Genomic DNA, 19,912 nt, shown 5'->3' on the forward strand with positions numbered 1-19,912 from the left:
GGACATTTCCGGCAAAGAAAGATACAGTGTATGGAGGGAGGGTCATGGCTGTCAAGTCAGTTGGCGAGACTGACACGTGAGGTTTGGGACTGTGTGTGTTAGTGGTCAGAGATAATAGGAGTCAGGTCATGAGGGCTGTAAATGCAAAGAGAGAGGTTGGAGTTCATCCTGGATGTGCCAGGAGGCCGCTGGAGGGCTTTAAGCAGGGGAGTTACTGGCAGATTCAAGATTCAGGAGACCAGTCAGGCTCAGAGTAGAGAAGGAGTTGGGGGTGGGGAGTGAGACCAGAGGCCTTACAAGAGGCTCATTTGAGGTGATGAGCCTCTTCCAGAAGCGATGGAGGCAGAGAGAAGAGGGGACACACGGTCTGTCATTCAGGCCTCAGAACACGGCCATGAAGAGGGTATTTTTTTTTTTTTTTTAATGTTTATTTATTTTTGAGACAGAGAGAGACAGAGCATGAACGGGGGAGGGGCAGAGAGAGAGGGAGACACAGAATCGGAAACAGGCTCCAGGCTCTGAGCCATCAGCCCAGAGCCCGACGCGGGGCTCGAACTCACGGACCGCGAGATCGCGACCTGGCTGAAGTCGGACGCTCAACCGACTGAGCCGCCCAGGCGCCCCGAAGAGGGTATTTTTTATAAGGCTTGGTTTACAGGTAGACACTGGGGACACACTGCTGGCCCAGGGCCACCCAGCTGGCAGTGATAGAGGCAGAATTCAAAGCCAGCTTGTGCCATTTCTAATGCCCGCTCTTTAGCCAGGCTGGGCAGGAGCACCTGGGCTGTCTGCCTGGGTCCACCTGCTACGTGGGGAAGAGGAGGGTGGGCCAGAACAGCCATGGGCCTGTGTGGACTGCACTTCCATCCACTTGCACATCTCTTGCTCGAAGGCCCACAGATTCTTTGAGCCAGGTCAGTGGGGGACGGCGGGGTGCAGTGGAGTGGGGGCAGGGTGAATGTTGCTTCCCTGTCTGCTCAGACTCTGTTTGCATGCAAGGAAGGGAGGAGAAGCCTGAATCTTGCTGTTTAAAACAGTCTAACTCTAAGCATCATAAAAACAAAAATGCTGATTTTGGAGGTGGGGACCAGTGTCTTTCAAACCTCTTTTGTGGCACCCAGGGCCTGCTAAGCAAAGGCAGGAAGATACCCCAGGGCCTGGGTTGGAGGGGGTGGGGGGGTGGCCAGGGAGGACACAGTGTTGGTTCCCGGCTGCTCCTTCTCTGCCATCTATCGGCCATCCATGGAGTTGCAGGGCCCAGGCCAGAAGATTAGGCAGTTCCCAGGGGATGCTCATCCCTGGAGGTGCTGGCACCCCCGGAGTGGTTAAGGCGGAGAAGAGCATAATGGCTCATTAAATGGCACCTGAACAAGTGCAAAATTCACCTCAAAGGACTTCCTTACAATCTGTCAAATTTGCCTTGGTTTCCTCATCTGTGAAATGGGGATGAGAAGGCTTGCCCTGAGTGTTGTTTTGGTGGTGGGCAATGAAGTGGCAGTTTCCCAGCGACTGTCCTTTCAAGAGAGTACATCCCGTTGGACTGGCTGACTCAAGACGTTCATGCAAGAAGAATGAATTGGAGAATGGGATGGGGGCTTTTTAGACTCTGTTAAGAGAGAAATTCTAGCACTCTGTTGGCACTGTCTATTCCCAGTCCTTTGTTGCCCTTTTCTCCTTCCATCCTGTGTTTCCAGTCACAAAAGCACTGGTTCTGAGGGTTTTCTAAAGGTTTTGAAGCAATACATGAAAACACTTTATAAACTGTAAAGTGCTAGCACATATTGAAGTTGTTATTGATGCTCCAGCAGTGCGGCCTGGTAGTTAGAGGCTGAGACTGTACAGATGGGGAAACTGAGCCTCCAGGACCCATGAATGCAGAGGAGCAAGGGTCTTTGGGTTTCGGCACAAGCTGTCCCCTCTGCCTGGAATGCTCTTTCTTCTTAGGATCTTCTCTTGATATTTCGCATCTCTGCTCAAATTTCATGTCTCTAGGGAGATCTTGCCTGATTCCCCAAACCAAAGGATCCCCCTCCTTAGGCCCAGCATTGATTGAAAGTCACCTGTTTTCTCCCCCATAGAATTTTTCTTACTGGAATTATCTTATGTCTGTAATTGACGCTGGTCGATTGCCAGATCTGTAAGCCCTGGGAGAACAGAGGTTGGTCTGTCTTCACTACTGTGTCTCCAGCGCAGAGAACAGACAGTGCTCAGCCTAATGGGTAGTGAATGAATTAATGGGTGGGTGGCTGAGGCAGGGGGTTGGGTGTGTGGATGGATGGATGGATGGATGGATGGCTGGATGGATGGATGGATGGAGTGAGTGAGCGAGTGAGTGCAAGGCGTCTCTCTCAACCCCTGCCCAGTGGCCCTCCTGTGACTTCTCTGTCCTTCCTCCTTGCAGTGAGCATGGAGTTTGGGCGGGCTGTGTGGCTCCGGTTCCACCCATCAGCCTATCCCCCGTGCCCTCACCCCAGCTTTGTGGCGCACTTGGGCGGCGTGGCCGTGGGCATCACTCTGGGCGTGGTGGTCCTGAGGAACTACGAGCAGAGGCTGCAGGACCAGTCGCTGTGGTGGATTTTTGTGGCCATGTACACAGTCTTCGTGCTGTTCGCTGTCTTCTGGAACATCTTCGCCTACACCCTGCTGGACTTAAAGCTGCCACCGCCTCCTTAGGAGACTGGGGGACCGAGGTCAGGGAGGGGAGGGAGAGGCAGCAGCAGGAAGGAACATGTACATTCTTGTTCTCAGCGCCAGCTCCGCCACGCTGAGGAGGAGAGGACAAGATGCTCGGCCGCTGTGATGTTTGCGTTCAGGTTTGGACAATGGAGCCTCTTTTCTGAAAGGCGCCTGCTGGATGAGTTGGATGTGGTTACCATTGTTTTTCTACACTGTTCTGAGGACATCGGGCCAAGGCAAAGGCCTGGGGTGCCCTTCCCTTGGGCTGAGCCTGTTCTATGTGTTTAGGGGACCCCTCTCGTCACAGATTGGGCTTTCCTTCTCCCTCGTCCACACACTGAGATGTCAGGAAGGCCCAAGGATAGAGTAGCCAGGCGGACTCTTGTCCAGCCCAGCCCGGAGGTGCAGTCGCAGGCCAGGAAATGTTCCCTCCGCAGCTACTAGGTTTGGAGCTCTGGAATGGAAGAGGGCCAGGTGGTGGACATGTTAGTTTGAGTCTAGAGGAGCCCAGGGTCCCCCCTGTTGGTGGGCACTGGGGCATGGCCTCTAGTGCCTGGGGTAGGCAGAGGAGGGAGATGGTGTAAATCCAGGCCTCGCTCCTGCCCTGGAGGTGTCCAGTGAGCGAAACCCAAGAGGAGGGAATAAACTTCATCTTAAGTCCCACCCTAGGGAAGGCCCCATACCAACTTTGGCCTTCTCCCTCCCTGTCTTCCAGAATGCTGACATCTCACATCAGTGCCCCAGCACCCCGTGGCCTGCCTTGTTTTTAGAGCCTTTTCCTTCATTTCCTGACCCTACATTGTGCCTCTCTGTTCATGGGGACGTGTGTGAGTGTGTGCGTTGTATGTGTGTGGTGGATGAGGACGCCTGTGTGATGGTAGGAGATGCCACGGAAAGAACGTGAGGGGAGTTGGAGGCTGAGGAGGAAGCCTGTGGGGGGAGTGTGGGTGTGCCGAAGGGTCTGCGTGAAAGGAAAGAAAGCACTGAGAGGTGGGAGGGTGTGACTGCCGAGGATCTTGCTTTCAGCAAAGCTAGCCCCTTCCTTCCCGCTCCTCATCCTTTCCAGGCATCTCCCTGAGCGCCACTGACCAGTGGGAGACTTGTCCACGGCGGAGGGAGCCCTTGGGCCCTCCTAAGGACCCTCAGGATGCCGCGGTTTGCCTTTGCCCAATTCCGTTCTTGTTTTCCTCTGGAATGACCTTCACGTGTAAAAAGGTTCTGTTCTCTTTCCCTTAGGAGGGCAGGAGCTGTGGGGGTGTAAGGCCGGGGCAGGAATGTTGAAGCCATGTGTCCATCTGAGTAGGGGGGACAGGAGGCTGCAGTCAAAGGAATTCCAATTTAGGCAGAAAACTGCTTCTAGAGAATTGTTGGGGATTCGGATGAGGGTCCGAGGTGAGGGCAGCCCATAGACTCAGATACTCAGAGCCTGGAGGGAACTTGGCAGACTCATCCCTTCCTCTGCCGCACAAGTGGGAAAGCGAGGCTCAGGGAATGACTCCCAGGCAGGAGCGAGTGCAGGCCCTGAGCAGAGGGGAAGGGGAAGAAGGCCTTTGACAAAATCTGTGATTCCCTTTATACTGCTCGTGGGACTCCCAACCACTGACAACCCAGAAAGACGAAGAACTCCTGTCTGGGAAGCAGAGGGACTGGGTCCGTGCAGGGACGAGGGCAGGAGCTTGGTCCAAAGTCAGCTGGGCCAGGCAGTTGGGGATCTTGGGCCACTGTGGCTTCCTGTCCTCCGTGATCACACATGAATGAGCAGGGTCTTCATTCAGCCCCAGGCTATCCAACCGCTCCCCACCCCCACCCCGTCTTTGCCCAGTGCTAAATACATCATCCCGGTCCCCACACGTGGCTGCCGAGGTCACACCGCACTCAGGCTGACACGGTACTGAGGACTGCCCACCCGAGCTGGCATGGGCCCAGGTCTGTGGCGGAGCTGCGTCTCCCTCGGGCATCTTGTCTGTGTCCTGACAGCCTGTGTCTGCCCTCTAGAGAGAAGGGGTGTAGTCAGCTTCCTAGGAGGAGACCACGCTGGGACTGGGGGCCGAGAGGACTTGAGTGAGGATGGAGAGGGCGGCCCCGGCCATGGGCCACATCCCCTCAACCGGAGCAGTGCTGTCCTCACTGGAGGAGCGGGGAGGCAGGGCTTCCCTGCAGGCACCCGGGTGCTCTGGGTTGTGGGTGGAGGGAGCAGTCACCCCTGCCTTCTCCGGGTGTGGCCTGGAGAGGGTCTTCCCCTCTCAGGGGCGAGAAGACTGTGAATAGAAGGCTCTAGCAAGCCCTCAGAGAAGCACCCGGGTCCCTCAGGTCTCCAGACGGGAGCTTGCTCCCAAGAAGGACTGTCTGAGGCGGAAGTCCCATTTGCCATCCTGTCTGAGACGCACGAAGGGAGCCTCACCCGACTTTAGGCCGCCAGCCGCAGCTGTTCCCTGTCAGCAATGTCCAAAAGTGACCCCGAAGCTCATCAGTCTGCTTAACACCCCCCTCTCCACCCTTGCCCAACCATCAGCTCCAAGCAGGGCCACCCAGTGGTGTCAGCAGTCACTCCACACAACCCAGGTCTCCAAACCAGGGCCAGAGACAATCGTCTGGTAGGAAAGGTTTCCTTTTTGGTGTCTGGCTTTCTCACCCTCCTCTCCCCCCCCCCCCCCACCACACCCCCAGGGCCCGGCCAGCAGCACATCCCCATCATCCCTCCTTTCCGGTCCGGCACAGCCCCTGGCCCAGTGTGGAGGGCAGTGTGCTATGGGGCCGGGGAGGGTGGCTGGTCTTGCATCCATAGGATACAGAAATTGAAAGCCGGGGATCCCCCAAACAGCAGCCATGGATTTGCCCGCTCATTAAAGAGAAGAGGAATCACAGAAACTAGGGAAGGGAAAACAAATCTTCAAAGGAGAAATTTTGCTTTAATGACACCATCAATCATTCATTTTTTTAATTAGGAAAAGCTCCCTAAAGAGGCATTTTTGCCAGCTAATAGGACTCTCCATTTCCACGAGGACCGTTCCTACCCAGAGGATTAGGAGAGTCATTGCTCACAAACCCAGATCTTCCCCCACAGTGTCCAATTTCGCTTGCAAATAATGCAGATTCCCAGGTGCAGCGGAAGCCATCTCCTGGCTGCCTTCATGTTGCTCCCGGGGCTGGCCGGAAAGCACCGACACTCCTCTGCCTTAAAAACCGTGAATTCCACCCCCAAGGACTTGAGTAAGTGGAAAACAAAAGGAAACACAAGCTGCAATGTTTGTTTCTAAATATTTTTGTATTGTGTACATTCTGTATATTTTTGTCGTAACATATTATTCGAACACAGATTCCATTAAAGATTTTTTTTTTTTTTTAAGCCATCGGTTATTCAGGAAGTGGCATAAAGGGCTGGCGTGGGAGCCCCGTTTCATCTTTGGAGGTGGGAGGTGGGGTGGGGGGACAGCAGCGGTGCTGGGCCTGTGATGTGCACAAGACAGAGCTGGGACTCGGCGCTTGGTGCTGCTGCTGGTGCTTCCAGTCTGGTGGAACCGTTTTTGAATTGCTGAACTCTTTGGAATGGTTGATGAGAGCTAGGTTTTCTCTTGCCCTAACAATGCGCGGGTAGACAGTTTTGTGTACAATGTGGAGGGGGGAGGTGGTCTGCAAATAAGGAAATTCACTCAGCTTCAGGTCAAGAGCTTTTGTGCCAGCTGTGCTCGTGGGGGTCCCGTCTTCCCCTTCTACCCTTACACGGTGGGAGATTAATGTTTTGACTACTGTTATTTGTCGTAATCTTTGAAATACCTCGGTACTTCGTTCTTTACCCCAATAGCCTAGTCTGTAGGTCTTTCTAGGGGCAGTCAACATTCTGATCTGGAGGAAGGGATAGGGAACGTTCTCAGGGTGAAAGGACATGGTTCACGTACAGAAGGGGAAAACAAGAAGGGCGTAAGCATGAAGGTCCAATGCTTGGTAGGTTTAACAACCAAATGGGCTTTGAATGGATGAAGTCTGAGGAAGTGAGTTGTTTACTCCAGCTTTTCTAAACTGATGACAGCGTATGTGGTTTTGCAATTCATAACCGTTAAATTTCATTCGGGGATTAAACTACTCTGTTAAATTCAGCACGGAGTCGTTTCCCATAATGTTCTTTCACATCAGTTTCCTGTATGTTATTAAAAGAAAAAAAAAACATTAAAAAAAATTTTTTAATGTTTATTTTATTTTTGAGAGAGAGAGAGAGAGAGAGAGAGAGAGAGAGAGAGACGGAGCATGAGTTGGGGAGGGACATAGAGAGAGGGGGACACAGGATCTAAAGCAGGCTCCATCCAGGCTCTGAGCTGTCAGCACAGAGCCTGATGCAGGGCTTGAACTCACGAACCGTGACATCATGACCTGAGCAGAAGTCGGACACTGAAGCGACTGAGCCACCCAGGTGTCCGCCCCCCCCGCCAAACCACATTTTTAAATGCTGCAAAAGTCATGCTAGAACAACTTGAGTACAGCTCAGGCTGAAGGTCAAAAAACTCATTTCTCTTTCAAGTGTGGATAACTAACTTCCCTAGAGGGAAAATCAGGACCCTGTCTGAGCACCCGTGCACCCCCTGTACCCCATCAGTTCCAGGCTCCAATACCTGAGGCACTGACAGACAAGCTCCCTGAATAGCCAAAAGCGGTTTAGGTGGCTTTGCCTTTGGCTCCCTATCACTTCCCCCTTCACTTTTCTGGTTCCTCCCTTCTACCAGATTCTCATTCTTCCCATAACTTTGTAAGACATTAACCAGTGATAAGGTAATTATGAAGACAATTTACTGGTTACTTAGTATGTGCTGGGCACTGGATGAGGCATTTTCAATGTATTATTTTCATTTAATTGCATAGCTACTTGTGTGAAGTGAGTATAAATAACGCCCATATTTACACATGAGGGGAAGGCTTAGAGTTTAGTGACTGGCAGGTGCTTTATGGCATAGATGGCTTCTTACTATGGTTCCAAAGTTCATGCTCTCAACCCTCAGCTGTTCGTCAGGTGTTCAAGGACACTGAAGTGTCAGGGTGTTTGTTTAAAGATCCAGTCTCATTGCATTAGTAACAGTAATGAACCTTGGAATGTTTGTTCGGTGTTCACTTAATAGGATCTCTTTATCAGCCCTCCTGGAAGTGGTTTACAAGAAAATCCACAGCTATGAGTTCATTACTGCTCCCTAATCACCCCTGACCCCCAGGATCTAGCATTGATGCCAGCTCAGAATGATATGAAGTCTGTGACCCATTTGGGAAGGCTAGCAGTTGTAGAACTGGGGCTGCCCTCCTAGACCTCCAAGTAGAGAGACCATCGATGTCAGGGGTGGGTCTCCACTACTGAGAAGACGCATGGTTAGGAAAACGTGGTCCTAACTGAATCTTAGCTCCCAGATGCCTGCAGGCTTTCCTTGCATCCAGTATACGTGCGCCTCCGGTAAAGGACATGCGTTCTGTCACGTTAGTAATGAGTGAGAGTGAGGGGAAGTGACCTGCATTATTGGGTCCTACAGCTGTATTTCCTTGGACAGTGAGTAAAACACCGCGATGGAGACTGCCCTTACACTGCCTGATGCCTCCTGCGAGGTGCAGAAAGGTGTATGCCGGCGGGTGGTGTGATTTTCTTCAACAGGTTCCTTAGCGTAACAGGTGTAATTTCCCCATAAACTTGTTGCGGATGAATAAAAATGTCAGCGTTGAGAATGGAGATAGTTAAATAAAAATGACTCTGTCGGTGAGAAGCTAAGTCAGTTTATTATTATTATTACAAATCTAATTATAGGTAAACTGAGGCCATTTTTGATACATGATATACATTTCCTCTGTGTGTCGGGCACACAAGTAATACATAAATGTATTCCGTGCCTGGACAAATCCTGTTTAAAAACTTTAAAAGTTAATTCATTAGCTTATTAAAATTTGAGTACAGTACATGTTTCTGGTCATGAGCTCTCTGAGTTTCTTCTCATGGCCAACCAGCTATCCAGTTCCAGGTCACCGTTGTCCTTGCCTACAGTAGTGATAGTTCATCACAGACTTGTAAAATAAGACTGTATGGTATACAACTGTGTAATGTAGTGAGCCTGCTTCACAAAATAAATACATATAAGTACACATAAGGAATGTACAGTTATACCTTGACTATATCCATAAATAGCTTGAAGCAGGTAATACATTTACTTTTAAAGGCCATTTACATCATGGGCTGTTGATATGTGAATTTGAAAATGAAAAATATTTTTTTTTAGACTCCAAATGTTGAGGTCCTAATGTTGTCTATTAAAAAAAAATTGATTTCTAAATGAGCAACAGAGTACATTAGATAAAGTCAGATTCGAGGGTAGTGCCACAGAATTGCCTGTTTCCCATAGTCATTCTGTGAGTAATGCTATAAAAAATGCTATTTGGAATTTTTTTTCCTATACTGCCTACAATCCAAGTTATTAAAGTTTAAAACCATAGGAGAGCCTTTATGAAGATCCTGAATTGTATTTCTCATTAAAGGAAAAGAAATGGCTTGGTGAGTCATGTTCCTCGACTTCTGTAGAAGAGAAAGCAGAAGGCCATCGTCAGTCATTCTGAAAGTTAAAACTCAGCACTTAAGTGAATTTAGATGAGTTTAGGAGAGGATTTTTACGGGCTTGTGTTCCTCTGAGCATCCTGACGGCAGTGAGAATGGGACTTCTGATCTTCTAAACAAAAATCATTATCAAATGGATTTATTAAAGAGCTGCGCAGAACAAACTGCCATCATATGTGTGTAGCTACGGTTGGCTTCCGTGGGAATTATAAATGGCTCCAGCTGAGGGCACGTTCAATTGATTCAGAGTAAAACAACGTGAGGCTTGTAACAAATATACAAAAAACTGAAATCAATGAGTAACTGTGATATGAAGAATCTGTTTGCGTCCTTCATGTTACAGTCTGCTTGTAGAATATGTACTTTCTGTTTTAACATCTGGAAACTAGCATTTTCATAGAAAAGACAAAGTACAGGCTGTTGGCAAAATACCTGTGAACAAATGAATGATAGGGGCCACTTCCGCAGTAGCTTTCCATCCGAGATAAGGTTTTATCTTGAAGCTAGTGCGTCTATTTTTAAAGCTCATTTAATTTCTTACACACTCATGATTTGTGTATTGACTTAAAAGCTGGTTTTATCATCCATATCATTATCAATCAGACCAAAAAATCTATCCAAGCACCCACAGGATGCACAGATCTATCTTTGAAATGGTGTTGGAGGGCTAATCTTGTCCTAGGACTAGGAGGACATTTTTTTCAAGAAGCTATAATACATTGAAGAAAGAAGTATTACAATTTTTCTGGGAGGAAAAATTGCTAAATACTGCAGCCAACTTCTCAGAGAAGCCACAGAATTACTGTTCAAGATTTTTGAGCATCAACCCCCCGAAGTCTAGAATTTATGGGGCCAGTGGTATACCAAAATTCCACGACTCTAACGCACGTGTGTCTAGGACTCAGTGAAGACGGTCCTCGGATTTTTATGTCTAAGTAAGTTAAGTTTTACAAGTACAAAATGAAAAAAATCTAGACTGGGTTTCAACTAATCTTAAGTAGCAATCCTATGACAATCATGACAAGTGCAGTTTCAAACACCAAGGCTTCAATGTACGACTTCACAATACAATGATCTCAAAACGTGTGATCACAAACTTTGGGCGAGGGCTTCTTCCATAAATTCCTCGAGGACAGCCACCACGTTCTTGGCCTCGGGCATTTCTTCGTGTTCCACTTTAACAATCTTCAGAAGGATATCTCCACTCCCACAGTTCTTCAGGAACGTGTAGCATTTAAACAAAGCATAATGATTCATTTCTGCCTGTCGGATAAATCTCTTCAAATTATTTGTGTCTTGTATGGCCTAGAAAAAGATTTCCCAGTTAAATATGTGCTTAGTGAGATAATAATGAAGCCTGAAAAATATCTCCTATCCAGCTGAGAACTCAACTTACATTGCTGAGATGTTTTTTATTTTAAATATTTCTATCATTCTTACTGCTAATATGCTTTGCCCATGGGAGAAAATTTCTTATGAAATTACTTTATAAAAATACTTTTAAAAATACTTTTAAAATCAACTAAAAAAGTAACAACATTCCTCCCCATCAGAATTCTGAACCCTTAGGCACCGAACTGGGGTGTGTGTGTATGGGTGTGTGTGTGTGTGTGTGTGCGCACGCGTGCACGCACAGTTCCCAACTAAGATACATCACAAATTAGAAGACTGATGTGCCTGAGATGCAAGCAAGCGTTCAACCCAATTAATTGGAAATGCAAGGATATAAATGCAGAAGCTCCTGAAAAATATAAAGTAAATGGCTTCTGGAGATTCTGGTTTTGAGAACGTCCTGTTTAACAGACATCACAGCCGTAAAGCAGATCTGTTACTCTCTCACTGGTACTAATGAAAATTCAGACAAAAATTATATGTGGCATTTGGCACATAGCCAACTAATTACCTTTAGTTTAAAGTTCTCCAGTACTTGTCGAAAAAGAAAAGGGTTACCTCCTTCGGTGCCATTTAAAAAAGCCTGCATCCAATCCTCACAAAACCGGTTGCTTCCTATAAGGTATTTTAGAAAAATTAAATGAATAAAAATGAAATCCTACAAAGCATAAGACATTTGTTCTATTTATTTTTTTTATTAACAGGTGTAAATGACATATATTAGTTTCAAGTGTACAACATGATGATTCAATATGTGTGTACGTCGGGATTTTCTTTCTTGATAAAAACACTTATAGTGAATTATTTAAGACTTCTATAACAGTCTAAAATAATTTACTCAACACCTGGCTAAGAAATACCAACTGGCGGGGCGCCTGGGTGGCTTAGTCAGTTAAGCATCCAACTTCAGCGTAGGTCATGATCTCGTCATTCCCAAGTTCAAGCCCCACGTCGGGCTCTGTGCTGACAGCTCAGCACCTGGAACCTGCTTCAGATTCTGTGTCTGCCTCTCTCTCTGCCCCTCCCCTACTCACACTCTGTCTCTCTCTCAAAAATAAATATTAAAAAACAAAACAAAACAAAAAACAACTGGCTAGAGCCCTGTGTGCCTCTTCCCACACTCCCCTCCTTTCCCATCAGAAAGGATTATTATTCCCCTTATTTATTTTTATTTTTATTTTATTTATTTATTTTTTTTTTTAATTTTTTTTTTTTTTTTTCAACGTTTATTTATTTTTGGGACAGAGAGAGACAGAGCATGAACGGGGGAGGGGCAGAGAGAGAGGGAGACACAGAATCGGAAACAGGCTCCAGGCTCTGAGCCATCAGCCCAGAGCCCGATGCGGGGCTCGAACTCCCGGACCGCGAGATCGTGACCTGGCTGAAGTCGGACGCTTAACCGACTGCGCCACCCAGGCGCCCCATCCCCTTATTTATTTTTAAATATATTTTTTTTTATTTTTGAGAGAGAGCATGAGCACAAGCGGGAAAGGGGCAGAGAACTTTTGCCACATACTTCTTTTTATCTCTAAGCCCTAGATAGTATTACTTTGCATATGTTAAAATGTTATGTATTTTTCTTTAATAGCTGATTCACTAAATAGTATGCTTCTGAGCTATTCCAAGGCACACGGCTCTAGTTCATGCATTTTTGCTGCTATGTAGAACTCCACTGTACAAATATAACAGTTTTTCAATCTCCCTGTTGATAAACATTTGCTTCCAGTCTTTGCTATTTCAAATGACGCCTTTATGAACATTTTTGTACTTGTTTCCTTATGCACACATACGAGAATTTCCCTATATACACAGGAGGGGAATTGCCTGGCATGGCAGGATTTCCATGGATTCTATTCTAACCAGCAATCCTGGTTCTAGGATTGCTATGGTTTTTGGTGAGTTTGAGATAAACATGTACAACTGCACAAGGCAGGAGGGATAAATCTGTATCATGTGTTTTCGGTGCAAAAACAGAGGCTCCCAAGAGTGCCAGGAAGGCTGCCTCAGAAGTTGCGCTCACCTGCATTGTAGAACTGGGGCTGGGAGCTACTACAATCGATGACCACAGATTTACGCGGCTCCTCTGTCATGGCCATGCACAAAGACGTCATGGTGCCTTCGTGGATGAGGCCTTGAAGACTGGCTACGCTCAGAAACCTGCCATACACACAAGTTCTTTTCCACACACAGTATTACAGGATAGGGGGAGAAAGCAAATTCATTCTGGGGTGGGGGTGGGGGTGGGGAGTTAAAGATGTATATCAGGCTTGCTGTGGAAAAGGTTCCCTCCTTGCAAAACTGTTCTTTACCTGTTAATGTCTCTCTTTGTTTTTTCATCTGATTCTTTAACTTCAACAGGGGTATAACTGAGAGCCTACAAGAGAAAAATAAAGCCTAGTTGATACATGTATTCCAGTTTTCCTTATTGAGTAGCTACTTGAGACTAAACTTCAGCTTCCCCAATAACCACTGCACTAGACGGTGCTTGATGGGCACTAGCCCAGAACTCTCCAGAGCCTTGTTTAGAGGCGTCAGTGGGCAGTCTAAAACGTGCTTTACCACCCTGGTCTCATGGACCATCCAGTTTCCACTGAATTTACCCACCACATATTTACATAAAAGCCTGGCCATACACTCTAGCCTTCCCCATTGCCTGGATATGTTAATGCATTTTTCATTTTTCATCTGGCATTTTTTTTTTTAAGTAAACTCTATCCCCAATGTGGGGCTAGAATTTACATCCCCAAGATTAAGGGTTGTATGCTTTACTGACTGAGCCAGCCAGGCGCCCCTATCTGGACATTTTTATATGGTTAAAATCACTTTGGATTTTTATTTTCCTTTTCAAATTGTTTTGGAAATTATACCTCTCCCAGATCACTTCAAAAAGTATTATTTAAAAATGTTTATCCTATTAGGAAGATTTAGTATTTGTGATTCTACCTTAGGAACAGAACTTTCTAGATCTCAGTAAACAAAGTGGTCTATCCCGATTGCAAGCATAGTTTGAATATTCAGGAGGGAAAAAGTAATGTTCAGAGACAGTGAGTATGTCTTTAAATAATCCAGACTCTGTCAACGTGACTCTCAAAGAAATATTTTTGTTTGGGCAATACTCACGGCATGCAGCAGAAAGGTAAGCTTCTCCTGAAAGAGAAGAACCACCCTTTGGATTGGGCATACAACATCCTCAAACCAGCTGCTCAAGTAGGATTTTATATGGTTCTCCAGGCCCCTTTCCTAGATTAAGAAAGAATGTTATTTGGTTTAATATAAGCCTTCACTTTAGTGGACTTAACATTTTCTTCATGGTATGTAGTTATCTATTTATTTGTTGAGAGAGAGAGAGAGAGAGAGAGGGAGCACACACACAAAGGGAAGAAAGGCAGAGGGGGAAAGAGAGAATCCCCAGCAGGCTCCATGCTCAGCACAGAGCCCGATGCAGGTCTGGGTCCCACTACGCTGGGATCATGACCTGAGATGAAATCAGGAGTCAGACCATCAACTGACTAAGCCACCCAGGTGCCCCAATTCATGATACTCTTTACAGTGTAAAGAACTGGGAATAGACACTTCCTTTTTTCAAGCTAACACGACCAACTCAAAAAAAGGAATTGTGATTTAATTTTCCTAGGCTTGCTGAGCACAGTGGGGATTCATTCTGTACTGAATTTCTTAAGGAGCACCTGGCTGGTTCAGTTGGTAGAGCATGGGATGGGACTCTTGATCTCAGGGTTGTGAGTTCAACCCCCATGTTTGGTGTGAAACCTACTTTTTTTTTTTTAATTTTTTTTTTTTTTCAACGTTTATTTATTTTTGGGACAGAGAGAGACAGAGCATGAACGGGGGAGGGGCAGAGAGAGAGGGAGACACAGAATCGGAAACAGGCTCCAGGCTCCGAGCCATCAGCCCAGAGCCTGACGTGGGGCTCGAACTCCCGGACCGCGAGATCGTGACCTGGCTGAAGTCGGACGCTTAACCGACTGCGCCACCCAGGCGCCCCGAAACCTACTTTAAAAACAAAACCAAACCAAAAAAACACACACACTTAGAAATGCATTACATAAAACAAAGAGACCAAATCAATAGGGTTCCATGCTATGTTGTCACTGGGAAATGTCGAGCACTTACTTGTCCATCTCCCCACCCCCCCACCCTCCCCCACCCCCAGTATACCGTGTGCACTCTGGAGATTTTCTTCTTTTAAGATTTTATTTTTCAGTAATCTCTACACCAAAGGAGAGATCGAATTCACAACCCCGAGATAAGAGTCATGCTCTACCAGCTGAGTTAGCCAGGCCCCCCAGGAGATACTCTCTTAATAATTCTTGTCTCTCCAGCACCTGGAAGTGCCTGAAACATCCACGTGTGAGCTTATAAAGCACCTGCTGAAAGGCTGAAGGAATGAGACGGCTCATTCACATGTGAACAGGATCAGAGAAGGACACACAAGTTAGCTCATCAAAGCATTCCAGCTGTCAGACAGGCTGCATATCTGGTTTTCTGGGCTGTGCATATCTGGGCTGAGCATATCTGGTTTTCTGGGCTGTGCTGCTCACTGGGGACTAGCAGAAGAGCTCCACTCTGGGAGAGCAGCTTGCCCCGGACTCATTGCTCTGGCTAACTCCTATGCTCTCCTTCCTGCAGGAACTTGTAAGCTCATGACAAAAGGAATTGTTACCACATGTAATGGGTAGTAAAGTCGTAATTCTTAACGACTTTAGCAACTGCCACAAATGGAGTGTGTAGTTTTTTAAAGGTATGGATAAATTAATCAATACAGATGTGTCTAATTCACAAAAGATCGATTAATGAAAAATGGAATTTTTCTAAAAATCTTTGATGTTGAGTTCAAGGGCAGTCAGACCACTATATAGCATGTCTTTGGTGCCAGAGGCTTCTTCATGGGCATTAGTTCTGACCAGAATATAAATCTTAGGGGCCTAGAAGCCAGGAAAAGATCATACTCTTCCTTCCTGGCAAGTTAACCATATACACTGAATTTAATAGAGCATATCATTCATGGATACAAAATATTACAAGCAGTCTTGTGAAACTTAGAGCACTTACAGGACTAGGTTCCCTGCTTCTCTTAACAAGTACCCTTCTAGCCCATAAAGCAGTACATTTTTAGAATCTGTGTGTCTTTGTATCCACCTGTTTGGTTTCATAAGTACAGCAGTTATAGTATGTTAATCATCTCAAGCTGAATAGTTAAAACAATCATCTTACCTCACAGTTCATGTTATTTTTCAGGCCTTGAATGTACTTGTCCAATTCAAGCCTGAAAGTACGTTCTTAAGGAAGCAATAAAGGATGGATCAAGACAGTGTTTTTATCTCTCAATGGGAAATATAAAATCTCTCAATGAAAACTGTAAATTCAAAGACAAAGTGGTCGTATGAAGGTATGAAATGAAGCAAACACTTAAGGTGTAGGAAAGCTCTTTAGAGGTTGGTAGTAATACTCCTCCACCTGGCTTCCCATGTTTTTCTTCCTGATACCATCAAAGACAAAAGAAAGGATATAGCTCAAGTCCTTTTTCAGACCCTCCTAAAAAACAGACCACATACTCTGAAGCATTACGTTCAGAGTCCACTGTTGCTGTTTCAGGAAGCAGTTTTTCTTGCTGGAAAAGACAGTAATAACAACCGACCCGGTAATCTGGAATCCTGGAAAAGAAAAACCAGTAAAATGTAGTATTTTGCTAACTCATGCACCTAATTTTACGGACTGCTCTGAGCCCTGATCATCTGGACCTGGCAATACTGTTAGATTGCAAACAGGGTCGGAACTTCCTAGACTTTTCCTTGGTTTACTTGTAATAGCAGAAGAAAATTAACATGCACCATCATGGGCTTTAGCGAAAGCAGCACCTAACAGAATTCCTTTGAATTCTCCTCTCTTACGTGAAAAACACATACAAATTCTCTTGTCATTCTTGGTATATCCACATTTACATAAATATAACCATGTTCTCTCTCTCCCCTAAACCCTGACGCTCCAGGCAGATACAACACGATTATCCTGTGGCTTTATCTTTGGCCTGTGGCTGTCCTCTGAGGGGACTTGATGCTAAAATCATATTCTGAAGTGAACTACAGTCAAGGGATGTAACGGAAAGATGGCTGGAATTCAACGGAGGACACCTATGTTTACACCTGAACTCCATCAACATGACCAGCCTTGTGATCTTAGTGTCTTTGACTATATTTGCTTCTCTGCTCTTTGACCCCTTTGTAGAGAGAATGGCATCAAAGTTTGTGAAAGCACTTTACAGACTGTCAAGTGTACAATTTTCGTTTTGGTAATTAACTCTCTTCTTCCAAGTGCAAGACTAAATAAGTGCACTTAGGAGGCAGAGTCTGCCATTCAAGTAATTCCATTCCACAAATGTGTGTGTGTGTGTGTGAGAGAGAGACCCAGTGCTCAGGCCGCCAGGGAACAAAGATGCACTTTGCAAGTCTAGTAAGAGCTGATCATTTGGAATTTCTCATCACTTCTCATATTTAGCCCAGAAAGAAAAATTCAGGACACAGCACATTTTACACTTACCTCAGCTCCACAGATGCAACATTACCCAGCCCTTCAAACACTGCTCCCTTAGAAAGACGCTTAGCAATGAAACTGCGCAGGTCTGGCTCCGCTTCAGATGGCAGATTAGTGTCCACCAAGGAGAGGCTTGACAAATAAATAAAAGACACACATCCCTTACCAGTGGACTAATGCACGCACACCCCGTAAGGCAGAATATTACCAAAAGCCCCAATCTCTTTAAGGACTTGAAAAAGCTTCTTATGTTTCCTGTTGGTGAGCCTTCTAGGAGTGCATGTCACCAAGTAGGATCTACATCATCAAACACTTAAAATAATCCTACCTTTCCAGCTCATTCTCTCTAGTATTATGACTCCACCGGAATCCCCTCCACTCACCTTACCTACTTTTCACAATACAATACGATTGCAACACCTGAAAAATTCCTTAAACCATCCATCATCCAGTCCGTGAACATATTTTTGTAGTATACCCTACTTTGCATCAAGTGTTAAGGTTCATTAATTCATCCATTCATTTATTAAATAGGTATTAAATGTCTACCCTAAGGGTTCCTGGGAGGCTTAGTCGGTTGAGTGTCTGACTCTTGGTTTGGGCCCAGGTCATGATCTCATGGTTCGAGGGATCGAGCCCTGCGTCAGGCTCTGTGCTGACAGTGTGGAGCCTGCTTGGGGCTCTCTTTCTCTTTCTGTCTGTCTCTCTCTCTGCCCCTCCCCCGCTCACACTTTCTCTTGTCTCTCTCAGAATAAATAAACCTAAAAACCAAACGTCTACCCTAGTACCTACCTAGGTGCCAGGTAGGGAGATACCAGTGAACCAGAGAGACAACAATCTCCTGGAGTTTATATTCTAGGGCATAGCAGAGAAGCTCTGAAAAGGTATTGAAAGGAGGGGGAGAAGGGAGGATTTTAAATCGCTTTATACCCATATGATATTGAATCTCTAATGCAGTTTCCAATCAAGAACTAAGATTCATTGCCTCTGGCTAATCAGCAGGGGCACCACCAGTATTTCGATCTGCCCAGCCTTGAATGAATGAACTAATGAGGAAATCCAGATGAGGTTCCTAGGGGATAGGTGGGCTTGATGGTTTGACTTGGGGAAAGCCGAATGGAAATAGGATACCCACTGATATCTAGAGGACAGAGAGATGCACAGAAGATAACCACACACACGGGTTATGGCCAAGATGTTTTTACCTGAAATCATCACCAGAGGGAGTTCCTGCATTTGTGCCACTTGGGCTTCCATCGTCACTGTCCCCTCGCTGCTGTGCCAACCTGCACATGGCAAAAGCAATACAGCTATCAATTATGGGCTATAACTCAAGCGGAGTATGGCCCCTACCCCTGCAAGCAGGGTGGGGGTGAACAGTCAACTAAAATGCTGCAAGGTGGAAGTGCATGGATCCTCCATTGCCTATCCTCATGGCAGGGAAAACCCATGAAACAGTGCTGACAAGAGCCCCTTCTCTCTCCAGGCCGTTAAGGGCTGGAGGAAAGGTTAAATTAGATATCCACAAAAGTCAAAGAAATTTCTTCTAAAAAGCAGACTTTATAGGGCCCAGAGAGCCCCAGGGATGTCTGCCCCAACAGAGGAAGTAGAGGCAGCGAGGGCAGAGGATAATCGGGGGGGAGGGGGGGAGAGGGTGAATGTGTGGGGTTAATGGAAGAAAACAGGTGATAGTAACAGGAAGGACAGGGGTAGAAATTGACGTTATAGAGTGTGCGAAGCACTGCGCCAAAGGGCAGGGGCGACAGGAAAGGGCTGAGAAGACGACAGGGACAGTTGGGGAGCAGAGGCTTAGGAGGGGCACGACAGTCCAGGACGGTGGCCAGGAAGAACGGCGTGAAACGAGCTTAGGGCCAGACACTCTAGCTAGCCGAGGGGAAGAAGGCTTTTCGAGCCGCCAGGGACGGGATGCGGGGTCGAGATGCGGGGCCGGGGCCGGGCCATAGGGTCGACCGGGGCGCTGCACCTGCTTCCGCGGTAGCTGTAGAGGCAGTAGTGGCTGCTGGGCGGTGGCTCGGGTCTTCGCTCCTCGGCGGGGCCTCCCTCCTCGCTGCTCTCTAGCTCCTTTTCATCCCCATCCAGAGACTCTTGCAAGGAGGGGAGCATCGCGGCGGCGGCGGCGGCGGCCTCCGAGCGGCCCTGTGTTCCCGCCAAACCACTCCCCCGCTGCCGTACAGTCCTGCGAGGCCGGGCTCGTGCGGCTCCCAGCCCTCGCACACCTGCGTTCCGCCGGTTTTCCGGGTCGCAGGTCAGGAAGCCAGCTGGCCTAGGAGCACTTTTCTCCCCAAAGGGGCTCGCGGGTGCGCCGAGTCACGCAGAATCTTTTACCATTCCTCTTTTGGCTCCTTTTCTCCTCTGGCTAGCGTTCAAGACGTCTAGGAGACTTAGCTAATACATATGGTGCAGCTGGCTAGCCACGTGGAAAAGGTTGAATCTGCCCTCCTACCACCTTTCAGGGGGGCGTGGACACGCATTCACATTCACCAGTTTGATAAAAGATTTAGAAGAATTTAAAAATGCTCCTCCCAGGTGAAAATAGAGAATTTTAAAGATTCTTGAAGAAGGCCTTTCTAAGTGTTTGAAACACTTAGAAGCCACATGGGAAAGATTAATAAATCTGACTAGGTAAAAAACTAAACACTTCTGTGTGGCTCAAAGTCAAAACACAAATGACCAACTAGGAAAAATATTTGCAACATATATAAT

The 19,912-nt window shown here is 46.7% G+C and overlaps 2 protein-coding genes across 7 annotated transcripts in view; one reads left to right on the forward strand and one right to left on the reverse strand.

Moving 5' to 3' along the window:
* Positions 1–6,770, forward strand: part of RHBDL3 (rhomboid like 3) — a 49,489-nt gene extending 42,719 nt beyond the window's left edge. For all 6 annotated transcript variants that reach the window (XM_045488062.1, XM_045488060.1, XM_045488061.1 and 3 more), the window contains one exon: positions 2,402–6,770. In XM_045488062.1, coding sequence (XP_045344018.1) covers positions 2,402–2,673 — 272 coding nt within the window. In that variant the 3' untranslated portion in view covers positions 2,674–6,770. The remainder of the gene's footprint in view (positions 1–2,401) is intronic.
* Positions 6,771–8,402: 1,632 nt separating this feature from the next.
* Positions 8,403–19,388, reverse strand: CE1H17orf75 (chromosome E1 C17orf75 homolog). Its single transcript, XM_045488067.1, has 10 exons — positions 19,173–19,388; positions 18,394–18,474; positions 17,195–17,320; positions 16,168–16,311; positions 15,872–15,929; positions 13,760–13,879; positions 12,949–13,013; positions 12,660–12,796; positions 11,151–11,254; positions 8,403–10,552 (listed from the first exon to the last, which is right to left on the reverse strand). Exons 1-10 carry the CDS (start codon positions 19,310–19,312, stop codon positions 10,337–10,339), a joined length of 1,191 nt encoding a protein of 396 aa, XP_045344023.1. The 5' UTR covers positions 19,313–19,388; the 3' UTR covers positions 8,403–10,336.
* Positions 19,389–19,912: the final 524 nt, after the last annotated feature.

The sequence above is a fragment of the Leopardus geoffroyi genome, chromosome E1, assembly GCF_018350155.1.
Source record: "Leopardus geoffroyi isolate Oge1 chromosome E1, O.geoffroyi_Oge1_pat1.0, whole genome shotgun sequence".
Classification (NCBI taxonomy): domain Eukaryota; kingdom Metazoa; phylum Chordata; class Mammalia; order Carnivora; family Felidae; genus Leopardus; species Leopardus geoffroyi.

What these genes read in the sequence shown, in the direction of transcription:
- CE1H17orf75 (XM_045488067.1), bottom strand. Translation starts at nt 19,312, where the DNA reads ATGCTCCCCTCCTTGCAAGAGTCTCTGGATGGGGATGAAAAGGAGCTA. An exon ending in AAAATAACATGAACTGTGAG is followed by an intron (nt 13,880 to 15,871) that starts GTAAGATGATTG and finishes TTCTTAATCTAG; the next exon opens with GAAAGGGGCCTGGAGAACCA. An exon ending in GCCCCAGTTCTACAATGCAG is followed by an intron (nt 11,255 to 12,659) that starts GTGAGCGCAACT and finishes AATACCTTATAG; the next exon opens with GAAGCAACCGGTTTTGTGAG.